General features: G+C 42.0%; 1 protein-coding gene across 1 annotated transcript in view; it reads right to left on the reverse strand.

Moving 5' to 3' along the window:
* Window positions 1–6,051: 6,051 nt before the first annotated feature.
* The window catches only part of PCDH11X (protocadherin 11 X-linked), a 559,346-nt gene continuing 551,885 nt past the window's right edge, over window positions 6,052–13,512 (reverse strand). Inside the window, exon 6 of the mRNA XM_070952127.1 lies at window positions 6,052–6,152. Coding sequence (XP_070808228.1) covers window positions 6,052–6,152 — 101 coding nt within the window. The remainder of the gene's footprint in view (window positions 6,153–13,512) is intronic.

Below are 13,512 nucleotides of genomic sequence, written 5' to 3' on the forward strand. Positions count from 1 at the left end.
AAAAAAATTGAATTCCACCACTGATTGCTACCATGTCATCCTTAGTCCTTCTTTTCATTAAAGTAGAGATACCCAATTCTTACAACTGTTTTTTTTATGTTTTTGCTTTGGGTGTGTCTTATACTCCGAATGTAACTCCGCCCACTCACCGGCCCCCACCCTTCGGCCTCTGTGCATCCTCTTCCTGGCTGCAGAGATTGCCACCAACAATGGCTTGTGTTTTTGGGCTCCATGCGTTGCATTTTCAGCCTCTGTTTGAGAGCCCTTCAAGGTTGCCGGGATCGCCAAAGCACATCGCCGCCGATCACCGCCTGAAAACGCGACACATTTGCAGGCTGAAAACACGATGTGCGGTGCCCAAAATAGCTACCTGGAACAGCTGCTGCCTTCTCTTATCCCTTCCACGCTTCGCCTGCTTTAGTCACTGGAGCTCCCTCCAATGATCAGCTGTGCTTCTGAAGCTGTTTTTCAGTTCCCAGCGCGATGCTTGCAAGCGAAGCAATCTTCTGCACTTTGCCTGCTTTTTTCATTGCTGCTCCCTCCAATGATCAGCTGTGCTTTAGAAGCTGTTTTTTTAGCCCCAACCAGGCACGTGCGCTCAAAACCAGTGAACTAATGTGCTGAAGCTGACCAGACTAAGGATGCTAGCCTGATGAATACCTGGTAGGCAGAAATTATTTTTTCCTATTTCCCTCTTCAAAAACTAAAGTGTGTCTTGTATTTCAGTGCGTCTTATACTCCAAAACATACGGTATATTGATCTGAGCTGAGAGTTATAAGAAAACAAACATCCATTCAGAGCTGATGAAGCTTTCTGGATAAAAACTGAACCATCTTCAAAGAAAAACAGAAAGTCCAGTTGCCTTTAAAAAAAAACACTTTTAAGAAAACAAACATGTCTGACATTGTGACTTTAGGACTTTTTAGGTTAGTATTCATTAGATCTACACTTTAGTAGACCTGCTATCAGATCACACAATAGATTTCTTCAGGACCATTATTTGGGATCCACAAGGAAAAAGTTAATCTGTCTCTAAAGGAGTGGACATTTTGTCAGCAGTGTGTGAAACCCAGGAAAAGTTCTCCCTAGAAGCCCCTGAATAAATGATAAGGCTTCAGATTATGTGCATCCCTCTCCAGCTATTTCCCAAGGGAAGGTGTGAAATAGATTAAGGAATGGAATGCCTCCAGGAGCTTTGCGAAATAAATTAAGCAATGGGACGCGAGTATACTCCTTCCTTGTTGCCCACAGACATCCTACTTTAGCAATTGAGTTAACTTTGGTTTAAATTAAAAATGATTAAATGAAAACCTAGAGCTACTCGGAAAAAGATAAAAATGGCAGATGGTTATGCCTCTATGGTCTGGTGGGGGGCGGAGAGACAAGGAAAGCTAACATATTTAACAATTTTGGAAGAAGCTGTAAAGTTGGATGGGAGGTAACCTCATTCGTTTGCCAATAATTGGGTGTTTGGTGAGTGTTCATTCTGTAGACATTTTTGTGAGAGGAACCACATCGTAAGTCTCACATTTCTAGTTATGCTCATAGGTTTGTTGGAAGAAATATCCTTCAGGGTTCAGTTCCAAGTGGGGAAAAAGACACCGGAAACATGGAAGTTGCTTGGAAAGAAGGTTTATTGATGAATAGGTTCACATGGCTTGAGTTCCTGAGCCGAAAAGGGCAGAGATGCTGAGAGTTCCTTGGTTTTATGCCCTCTGTTGGGCTTTGAATTTGAGCTTGTATTCTGATTGGTTGTCAGACTCCCATGGGGCCATGCAGGGGCAACTCTATAGTCTGCCCTGTGTGCTAAATTTGGTTGAGCCTTGCTGGGTGATGCAATCTCCCCAGGTGCCATGTGGTGACTTCTGTTGCTAGATGGGTAGAGGGCTAATCCTACCTTTGTTGGATCTTGGGTGAGGGCAATTCCTACTATGGCTCTGCCTGCAGGAGGTAGATCTTTGTTATGTAGAATAGACTGGCATCAATGGCCCATTGACAAAAGTGGAGGGGCTGAGTTTCTGCCTTCCTTTTAGGGGAAATATTCTGCCCTTTTAATATTTCCATTTTTCTAGGAGAGGGGTGGGTGCTAACTTCCTACAGGTTGAGAATAAAAATAAAGACAAAGAGAGACCAAATAATAATAATTAAAGTCTGAATAAGGGACATAGCAGTAACTGGAGACAGCAGAATGGACGGGGTAGAATTGGAGACGATGACAAAATACAAAGGCCTACAAATAGAAGTAGAAAGACATGGCAAAAGAAAACAAAGGTAATACTAATAGGTACCTGGGTAGATTCCCAAAAGAACTAAAGGTGGAGATGAGTGATGACAGATCCCACCTCCCCTCCCCACTCCACCCCGCCCTTCCCATGTGTCTTTGGTTTGAAAGTTTGATGTTAACATTTTATGTTTTAACTAAGATATAACTGTAAGGCGCCCAGATTTACTGATGGTATGATGGGCAGCCAATAAATTTTACAAATAAATAAAATAAACATTTATCTATTCTAGGCCCTTGGGGAGGTCTCTAATAGGTGGATAAAAATGCCAAGTCCAGTCTAAACATCTGTCTGACTGTGTGGCCCTCTGTAATAATAACAATAATGCAACTGACTGAAGATGATCCTTGACATGAGATGCGACACCCGGAAAAATATGGCATACTTCACTTAATCCTCCAAGGAAAGATTGAAGGCAAACAAGGTCCAGGCAGAAGAAGAACATCATGGCTTCAAAATCTAAGGGACTCGTTTGGACAAAACTCAGCAGCATTTTTTTTTTTTTTTTTTTGTGGCTGTTGATAAAAATAGGATTGCCTTTATGATCGCCAATGTCCGATGATGGATATGAAAGAAGGGAGAAGAAGGGAGAAGGGAGAAGGGAGAAGGGAGAAGGGAGAAGGGAGAAGAAGAAGAAGAAGAAGAAGAAGAAGAAGAAGAAGAAGAAGAAGAAGAAGAAGAAGAAGAAGAAGAAGAAGAAGAAGAAGAAGAAGAAGAAGAGGAGGAGGAGGAGGAGGAGGAGGAGGAGGAGGAGGAGGAGGAGGAGGAGGAGGAGGAGGAGGAGGAGGAGGAGGAGGAGGAGGAGGAGGAGGAGGAAAAAGAAGAGGAAGAGGAAGAGGAAGAGGAAGAAGACAATCCATTGAGGTTGTTTTTCTTTACTCAGCTGAGTGGAATATACTGTAGTATTTCACACCATACTGATGCTTTAAGTTAGTATAAAACATCTTGATTAGGGGTACATGGGAATTCTACAAATTAAGGCGATGTTTCATTCTAACTTTATGGAATTTTTGCATCCATCTAATTTTCTTCCGGTCAGTTACAAAGACGACACAATGCCTAGAACTCTATTGCTAAATGTGCATGGCCTAAATTAAAGAAACCCTTGAACTGAAACAATCAATGTTTGCCATTGATTTTAAGCTTTTGTCTATTTGTAATTGACACGCTAACAAGCCCAAGTTGCTTTTCACGGTCATTAATAATCCTATAAATGAAGCTGGAAGTCTAATCTTCTCTCCCCAAAAGGGGGGGGGGAGGAAAGAAAAAGGAAGCACAAAGAGTTAATCAATTACATTAATAAAGGTCATTTCAGAAAAGGACTCGGCTAAATGAATCCAGATGAGAAGATATCAGTAGCAAACCTTGATATATACCTACAGATATTACCCACCTTAACTTAATTAAAGTCAATGACTTAATAAAGTTCTTCCTTAGTAAACCAATATCCAAATTTCTCATGACTCCTCTAATTTTAATGAACTTGTCTGCAGTCTTGTGGTTCAGCCAACCAACTTCAAAGATATTAAGTTCTAGTTTATATAGTAAAGTTCAATAGGGTTTGTGGGAGGAAGGAACACTAGGAAAATGATCTAGGCAGAATGGACAATTATACTTTTAATCGCAAGTACAAACCTATATTTAAATCATGATTTAGCTGCTGATGGAAAAGAATGGCCTAATGACTTTACCACAAGGAGTTACACATTTCAAGATATTGGTAATACATGCCGGAAGAATAAACAAGGAAAAACAGATTTCTTTGCTGGCAAAATCTCTCTCTGTCTCTCTCTGTCTCTGTCTCTGTCTCTCTGTCTCTGTCTGTCTGTCTGTCTCTCTCTCTCGCCCCTTCTCCCACTCCCTCTCCCTCCCTTTTTCTCTTCTTTATCTTTCTCTTCATCTGTGTTATATCTAATAAAGTGCCATTCTTAGCTGTTTAAAAAAGTAAATCTGCTAAATATAATGAAACCATTCCAAATTAAGTACACTGATAGAAGAAAATATGTGTAGCTCAGGATTGAACAAGGGAGTCCTTGGTGCTTTCTCAGCTTGGTTTGTTTTCTTGCAGACGTTTCATTACCCAATTAGGTAACATCATCAGTGCCTGAAGGAAGAGGGATTTGTGGAGAGGAGGAGGAGGAGGAAGAGGAGGAAGAGGAGGAGGAGGAGAATGTTGACTATGGAGTCCTTGTGCTCTCTGAGCTTGGTTATTTTCTTGCAGAAGTTTCATTAGCCAACTAGGTAACATCATACCTAGTTGGGTAATGGAAAGGAGCCTTGGTGGTGCAGCAGACTAAAGTGCTGTTAAGTAGCACCAGCTGCCTGCAATTACTGCGAGTTCGAATCTCACCAGGCTCAAGGTTGACTCAGCCTTCCATCCTTTTGAGGTAGGTAAAATGAGGACCCAGATTGTGGGGGCAATAAGCTGACTTTGTATAAAAAAGAACACCACTTAGAGGGGGCCGAAAGCCCTACTAAGCAGGTATATACAAAAGTATGAAGGCTATTGCTTAATGCACTGTAAGCTGCCCTGAGTCTCCGGAGAAGGGCGGCATATAAATTGAACTAATAAATAAATAAATAAATAAATAAATAAATAAATAAATAAATAAATAAATAAATAAAATAAATCATCAGTGCTAGAAGGAAGTGGGACTTGTGGAGAGGAGGAGGAGGAGGAGAGAAGGAGGAGGAGGAGGAGAAGGAGGAGGATTATGGGGTCCTTTATGGATTATGGATCCATAAAGGACCTTATGGATTATTATGGATTATGGGGCCCTCTGAGCTTGGTTGTTTTCTTGCAAATGTTCATCATCAGTGCTAGAAGGAAGTGGTATTTTGTGGAGAGGAGGAGGAGGAGGAGAGGAGGAGGAGGAGGAGGATTATGGGGTCCTTTATGGATTATGGATCCATAAAGGACCTTATGGATTATTATGGATTATGGGGCCCTCTGAGCTTGGTTGTTTTCTTGCAAATGTTCATCATCAGTGCTAGAAGGAAGTGGTATTTTGTGGAGAGGAGGAGGAGGAGGAGGAGGAGGAGGAGGAGGAGGAGGAGGAGGAGGAGGAGGAGGAGGAGGGTTTGTGTTCTCTGAACATGGTGGTTTTCTTGCAAATGTTTCATTACCCCATTACGTAACATCACCAGTTGGAGTTTGCTCTCTGTTTATACACAGTGGTTTGCCCTGTTCAGCGTTGTTGGGAGCAAACCCCATTCCCATAAGCAACCTGTATCAATGAGGCAATTGGTGCCTATTGCCAGAGTGGTCTATCTTGACCGATAACAACTTTCCAACTTTCCCAGCCCTGCTATGCCATGTTTTTCCTTTCAGGCATCAAGAGCTGATATTGAAGGCTTCCGGAAAGGTTCGTTGTCGGTAGCCGATGGAACAGCTTGTTAACACAAAGTTGCCCAATGCATTCTTATCAGGAAGTGACAGATAATGGCAGGGGAACCATTTCTGTCAGTATAACCATGCATTCATATGCTAATTGGCTATTTACCTACATGAGTTGATTACCCCAGCAAGAAGCGACTAGCCAGTCAGGAACCAAGGACTCCGCCTGAATGAAGACTGCTGTGCGTGTCCTTTGTTATAGCCACCTCTCAGTGGTAGCCGTGAGAAGGCCATTCCTCTCCTTTCCGACAGCTGCCAGTGAAATGTTTCAAGAGCAATTGTTAGCGCTAAAATAGAGCAAGGGGCTCCAACACCGTTGTATATTGCTCTGCATTGAAATCCCTCAATACTGTGTTTTAATGCGTCGGGTTTCAGGAATTACACACTGTGCTACCTCCAGGAAGGATCTCGCCCAGCAGATAAGAGCGGGGCCAATAAAGAGCAGAAGCAATCTGGTAGTTAAGTTTACTCCCTAGAGGAAGAGGAAGATAATGGAAGAGAATCAGATTCTTCCTAGCAGCTTGCAAAAAAAAATAACCACAAAATCTGTAGGGGGCGTTCCCATTAGCAGGCCCTGTAAATGGACCCCTTGGAGTGGGGGTGTTCATGTAAGCAAAACTCTGAAGGATCATTTGCCCGTGTGCCTTGCTCGCGTTGCAGCTATGAAATGAGTCTGCGTGGATCCCAGCGTGAAGCGAGGGATCCCATGTTGTGACAAATTCAATGTCTACTGTAAGGGGAGAGAACGCATTACCCAAAAAACCGGTCATAAGGAGAATTAGGCATATCCTTCTTTCCAGACTTTTAAATAGAGTCATGGTTGAAAAGTCTCACAGTTTCTTTTTCAGTCTTTTGTCTCTCTCTCTCTCTCTCTCTCTCTCTCTCTCTTCTCTCATCTCTCTCTCTCTCTCTCTCTCTCTCTCTCTCTCTCTCTCTCTCTCCCTTTCTCTCTCTCTCCCTCCCTCCCTCTCCCTCTCTGTCACTTATAAATACCTCTACCTTTTCTCTATCTTTAATTTCTACCTGTCTCTCTCTCTCTCTATTTCTATTTCTATCTCTCTGTCTCTATCTCTATCTCATCTATCTATCATCCTTTCACCTGGGCTACTTGGCTGCTTTTAAGGGGTCCTTCCAGGGTGAAATCCAGCAGGTTCTAACAGGTTCTGGAGAACTGGTAGTGGAAAATTTTTGAGTAGTTCAGAGAACCGCCAAATACGACCTCTGGCTGGCCCCAGAGTGGGGTGGGAATGGAGATTTTGCAGTATCCTTCCCTGCTATGCCCACCAAGCTGCACCCACCAAGTCATGCCCCCAGAACCGGTAGTAAAAAAAATTGGATTTCACCACTGGTTCCCTTCGTATACTTAACTTGTAGGGCAGTCGAGGCATGCAGAGTTATTTTCAGAAGGGTGACAAATCTTTTACATAAAATAAAATAAAAATAAATTAAATTGCTGGGAGACATACTTTATGTCTTTAGAGGAACTCTGTGAGCTCCAATGCCAACTAATTTGATTAGCATCTCTTCAACTAAGGTGGTCGGATAATGTTGCTTTGGACTGTACACTTCTCCAACTTCTCCAATGTCATTCTCTGCTCAGAAAAATAACAAAAATCACTGTTTATTCTGTCAGTATGGAAACAACCCCCAAATTTACACTTGAACTTCTTTTGAGAAAGGATACCTTCTCACTCTCGCTTCTCTTTCCTCTCTCTCTTCTATCTTTCTCTTCTCTCTTTTTTCTCCTCTCTCTCTTTCTGTTTCTATCTCTCTCTCTTTCTGCATGATGATAGAGATATAGCTAGCTAGCTAGCTAGCTAGTTAGATGATAGATAGATAGATAGATAGATAGATAGATAGATAGATAGATGATAGATAGAGAGATGATAGATAGATAGATGATAGATAGATAGATAGATAGATAGATAGATAGATAGATGATAGATAGATAGATAGATAGATAGATAGATAGATAGATAGATAGATGATAGATAGATGATAGATAGATAGACACACACACAAACATATATGAGAGAGTGAGAGATAAAGGTGAAAGATGATAGATAGATGATAGATAGATGATAGATAGATAGATAGATAGATAGATAGATAGATAGATAGATAGATAGATAGAAATGTGTATATAAGCAAACACTGAAGTCAGCATGTAAAAAAATAATGAACTCATCTGTAGCGGGACAATAGATGAAGTACCTTAACTTTCCCATCCTCAGCTGCTAATATGTCACAGACAACATTAAGTACCAACAAGTGCTGTCAGACCTTATGAAATGCTTTCAATGCTGGAGATATATCAGAAAAATGGCAATCAGATCTATTCAGATCTTCATATCCCAGCCAAATTTTGAAGATAACTGAGGAGTCCTTGGGTGGTAGGTGGGATCTTTTCATTTCCAATCTTTCAAACCAAGTTACGTAGGTGGACCACAGAATAACATTCAGTAATGGCTCTAATGGGATGCGGTGGCTCAGTGGCTAAGATGCTGAGCTTGTCGATCAGAAGGTTGGCAGTTCAGCGGTTCGAATCCCTAGCACCGCGTAACGGAGTGAGCTCCTGTTACTTGTCCCAGATTTTGCCAACCTAGCAGTCTGAAAGCACATAAAAAATGCAAGTAGAAAAATAGGGACACCTTTGGTGGGAAGGTAAAAGCATTCCGTGTGCCTAAACGTTTGGCGTTTAGTCATGCTAGTCATGGCCACATGACCACAGAGACGTCTTCGGACAGTGCTGGCTCTTCGGCTTTGAAACGGAGATGAGCATCATCCCCTAGAGTCGGGAACGACTAGCACATATGTGCAAGGAGAACCTTTACCTTTACCTTTAATAGTTCTGTGCATTCAATATCCATCTCACCAAAAGACTTAACAGGGCACAAACGACAATCCTCCCGTTTTGACATTGATGTACGTTGTGTTTAGGTTACTCCTATTATCCTGAGATTGCAGATGAGAAATGGAGGTAGAGAGAGAAGCAACTTGTCCAAGGACACAAGGACATAACATGAGAAAAGGGAGATTTCCAACCCCAGTTTTCTCTCTCTCTCTCTCTCTCTCTCTCTCTCCTCTTCCCAATATCAAATATAACCCTCTTTCTCATTACCAGACTTCTCCGGCTCCCACAATGACATTCTATGACATTCACCGAATTGGAGTTGTGTCATTACTTATGTCAATAATTCACAGAGAAATAAATGGCAAGCAAGTCAGGGAGAGGGAGGAAAAAAAAGAAGACGAGGAAGAAGAAAAAAAAAAAAGAAGAAGGGCAAAAGACTGACATTGCCAGCTTTTCCTTTCAAGCCATAGAGGCTAAGATTAACAGAGTTTCAATTGTGGAAAATGCACGTCACGTTACTCTCGCTTTGACAAGATCAGTGAGTGTCACCGGAGATGGCTACGATAAAGCACCAGGAATGACAGATCAAAGAATAAAAGCACCCCATCCTATAAATCCTAACCCTCCCCTCCTCTAAAAAGAGATCCGGCAATTTTCCATAGCAATCGGCTGCTCTCGCGTTAAAGACAGCAAAGCGAAGTTATTCTGAATCTTATTCTAAATGGAATAAACCATAATATCATTCCTAACATGGGTATTTTTTTTTTAGCTCAGAGGTCTAGATATGACAGAGTGAAGATGAGAAGTGAAATATCTTCCATGAAAAACGAAGTCCAGTTGGCCTTTGAAAAAGCACCTTTGGGACACTTAACCAAGACAAATTCATTTCTATCCCTGCTTTTAAAAGTAAAAACAAAAAAGCCTCTGATGATTGTGCGGCTCAGCTGGGCATGGGAGGGGGCAGGGATTTTTGCTACTGGTTCTCTGAATCACCCGCCGCCATCGCTACCGGATCGGGCGAACCGGGAGCATTTCACCCCTTCAATACATATATTCTGTGGCTGCCTGTCTTACTGCATTAAAAGTCAAAAGGTTATTGGTTCTTTGCATTATAATAATAGATAAAGAACCTTGCTAAGTAGATCAGAGGTTTTCAATATTTCTTTTGCGGGGGAAAGTAGAATATTGGCAGAAATTGGAGTATATATAGTAAATATGGAGAAAATAAGCTGTATGAAATTTTGACTCGGTCAATACTCTGTTCATTTTATGTTTGTGTGTCTGAAAAAAATAAAAAAATTGTTTTTTAAAAAACATTTCTTTTGATGGAGGTCAAGCAAATGTTTTTAGGAAGACCACAAGGTACGAATACACAACCCACAATTGCCTAAACCTCATGGCGTGGCGTAGAAAAATGACAGTCCCTTTGCACAGAATACATTGGTGGAAATACATATTTTAAAATTTCAATATTGGCGTAATTAAAAAAAAAACAACAACATAAAACTGAATTGACCAGATGTACGTTTGCAAGCACACAAAATTTATATGAGCCATAGAGAGAAAAAAAAACTATTCCATTAATTTTCATAGTTACTAGTAGCTTGCTTACATTTCTTGGAAGTTTGTACCATTTTCACCTGTAAAAACTAAGCTGGCCCTTAATGCTAACAAGAGATGAAGATATAGCAAGGTGAAAACAAGATCAATTACAAGTGTCAGGGTTTATAATTTCATTATAAATAGATGTTGTGCCAATAAAGTAGAATAAAAAAGAATAGGTCAGCTTTGGAATAAAATCAGGCTTACTCAATCCAATATTCTATAAAAGAGAAAGGCAATTTGGAAATTGCCTAGCACCTATCAGGAGGCCACCAGCAATCTTCAGCAACAAAATTAAACCTAACACCTTAAATTAAATATAACTGGGTCCTTTGGCCAAGTGTTAAAATATATTAGAATTTTTTTTTTTTTTGAAGCAGAATCTGATTCAATTTAAAACATTTAGAAATGATTTAATTCAGTAGCCTGGATTTTTGGCAGATAGTGTTCATAAAAATGTTCTCCGCAAGAAGGTGTAAGGTGGATTTTTTTTTTTTTAAATCACATGCCAGACAATGCTTCGACGGACTTTCCAATCAGAATATCAGAGAACTGGGACAAAATTAAAGTGCCTGCTTGACGAACACATACCTCTTGTGGTTGTGTTGGCACAACAACTAGGCTAGGCTGAATCGTGGGTTGAATAATGTGTGTGATGGAACTCAGCCATAAGATCATTGTTTAAATATTGGAAGGCAGAAAGATTTAAAATTTAGTGTAGTGTGTTAACCTAGTTCAGGAGTCAGCAACCTGCGGCTCTGGAGCCGCATGTGGCTCTTTCATCCTTCTGCCGCGGCTCCCTGTCACTCAAAATATGCATCACAACAGCCAATGTGTTATACCTGCTGGCATGCAATTTATTGAGCTTTTCAACCCCCAGTAGGCCAACCATGGATAAATCCAAGAAAAGAAAAGTTTCAGAAGAAAACAGAACGTTTAATTCAACTATGTATGCTAGTTTTGTGGCCGCTCAAGAAATAGTCAGGCACGGGAAGGGTATTGTGGCTCCCGGTGTTTTCTTTTCTTTTCATAGTGAAAAACCCCAAGATGGAGGCCATGGTGTGCAATCAAAACTCCACCCATTTTTTATAAGGTTGCCCTCAAAAAATGAGCGAAGCTTCTATTATACTGTAGTTGCCGCCTTGATTATCTAAGTCCACCATGCAGAGTCTTCCTTGATAGGAAGACAAAAGCAGAGATTTCCACTTGGAATATAGGAGAAGTGGATTACAGCATTGGTGGTATTCAGCCAGTTCTATCCAGTTCAGGCGAACTGGTAGCGGCGGGTGCAGGTGGCTCTGCTCACCTGCCCGGATGTAATCATGTCCCATTTATCCACGTTTTTGGTGCTCTGTGCATGTGCGGAAGGCACTGCATGTGCGAGTTAACCAAGCATGCAGGCGTGCTCCCATTTGCAAACTGGTAGCAAAAGTAAGTGAATAACACCCCTGGATTACAGGTACCATGTTTCCCCGAAAATAAGATCCTGTCTTATATTTTTTTGAACCCCAAAATAAGTGCTTGGCCTTATTTTCGGGGAGGTCTTATTATTTTCGGGCGCGTGGAGCAAGATGGGGCTCCTCTTGCCATCTTACCTGATTTCCAGCTCTGTCTCCCTAACCCTAATCAGAGGAAATGGCGGGGACCGATTGTTCACCGCATTTAAATATTTTTTTTTTTAAATTTGATTTATATGCCGCCCTTCTCCGGAGACTCAGGGCGGCTTACAATGCGTTAAGCAATAGCCTTCATACTTTTGTATATTTATACAAAGTCAGCTTATTGCCCCCACAAACTGGGTCCTCATTTTACCTACCTTAGAAAGGATGGAAGGCTGAGTCAACCTTGAGCCTGGTAAGAATCGAACCTGCAGAAATTGCAGGCAGCTGTGTTAATAACAGGGTGCATTAAACCACTGTACTACCAAGGCTCTTTTGGGGAGGGGAGGGCTTATTTTCAGGGTTGGGGCTCATTTTAGCGCATGCGCTCAAATGCCCGATTGGTCTTATTATCAGGGGATAATATTTTTATTTGTTTCCCTTATTTTAGGAGAAACAGGGTAGTCCTTGACTTACAACACTTTGTTTAGTGACCATTCAAAGTTTACAACGGCACTGAAAAAAAATGACCCTTGACCGTTTTTTCACACTTACAACCGTTGCAGCATCCGGCATGGTCACCCGATCAAAATTCAGACGAATAGACTAGAATAACAGAGTTGGAAGGGACCTTGGAGGTCTTCTAGTCCAACCCTCTAGAGTCTATTTTATTTATTTATTTATTTGTTTAAATTTCTATACTGCCCTTCTCCAATATAGGACTCAGGGCGGTGAACAGCCAAAGTAAAAACAAGACATACATACAAAACATACAAAATCTAAAAACTGATTAAAATAATTAAATATCTTGGCCGTAATTAAAACTATTCCAATTTAAAATCAATTTAAAATTTGACTCAAGCCAGCCCAGCTAGTTGAAATAAATGGGTTTTCAGGGCCCGACGAAAAATCCGGAGGTCTGTTATTGTACGTAACTCTGGGGGGAGGTTGTTCCAGAGGGTGGGCGCCACCACAGAGAAGGCTCTCCCCCTGGGGGTCACCAGCCGACATTGTCTGGCGGACGGCACCCTGAGGAGGCCCACTCTGTGGGAGCGTACTGGCCGGTGGGAGGCTATTGGTGGCAGAAGGCGGTCTCGTAAGTACCCCGGCCCTAAGCCATGGAGCGCTTTAAAGGTGGTCACCAACACCTTGAAGCGCACCCGGAAGACCACCGGGAGCCAGTGCAGCTCGCGCAGGAGAGGTGTCACATGGGAGCGCCTCGTCGCCCCCATAATCCCCCGCGCGGCCGCGTTCTGGACCAGCTGGAGCCTCCGGGTGCACCCCAGGGGGTCAAGTCAAACAGGTGACCCTATTCCATTTCAGACAAAAGGCCGTCCAATTTCTTCTTTAAAAACCTCCAGCGATGGAGCACCCACTTCCGAAGGCAAGCCCTTCCGCTGATTAATTGTCCTCACTGTCAGGAAATTTCTCCTTATTTCTAGGTGGTTCACCCCGCAGTTTCACTTGCGTGCCTTCTCTCCAGCAGTCTGATCCCTTTCTGGTTTCCCAATGCTTTTGTCAAAATCCAAGGGAAAGCATCGGCTGGAAAGGCTTCCCCTTACCGTTTTTTAAACAAAGAATCGAGGGCAGTCGAAATAGGCTGCGGGCCGACGGAGAGTTGAGGAACAGAAAGAAAATGAAAGAGAAAACCCGGTAGCCTGGATTAATACATTCTAAACGACCCTGTAAGTGTCAGAGAAAGAATAGAATCCTCTTTGGTAAATGATAATGTTGGGAACCAGCGGACAATTTGGCAGGCCTGATGTATTCCTAACACA

The sequence above is a fragment of the Pituophis catenifer genome, unplaced genomic scaffold, assembly GCF_029215685.1.
Source record: "Pituophis catenifer annectens isolate HBS135680 unplaced genomic scaffold, rPitCat1.0.hap2 SCAF_11, whole genome shotgun sequence".
NCBI lineage: Eukaryota > Metazoa > Chordata > Lepidosauria > Squamata > Colubridae > Pituophis > Pituophis catenifer.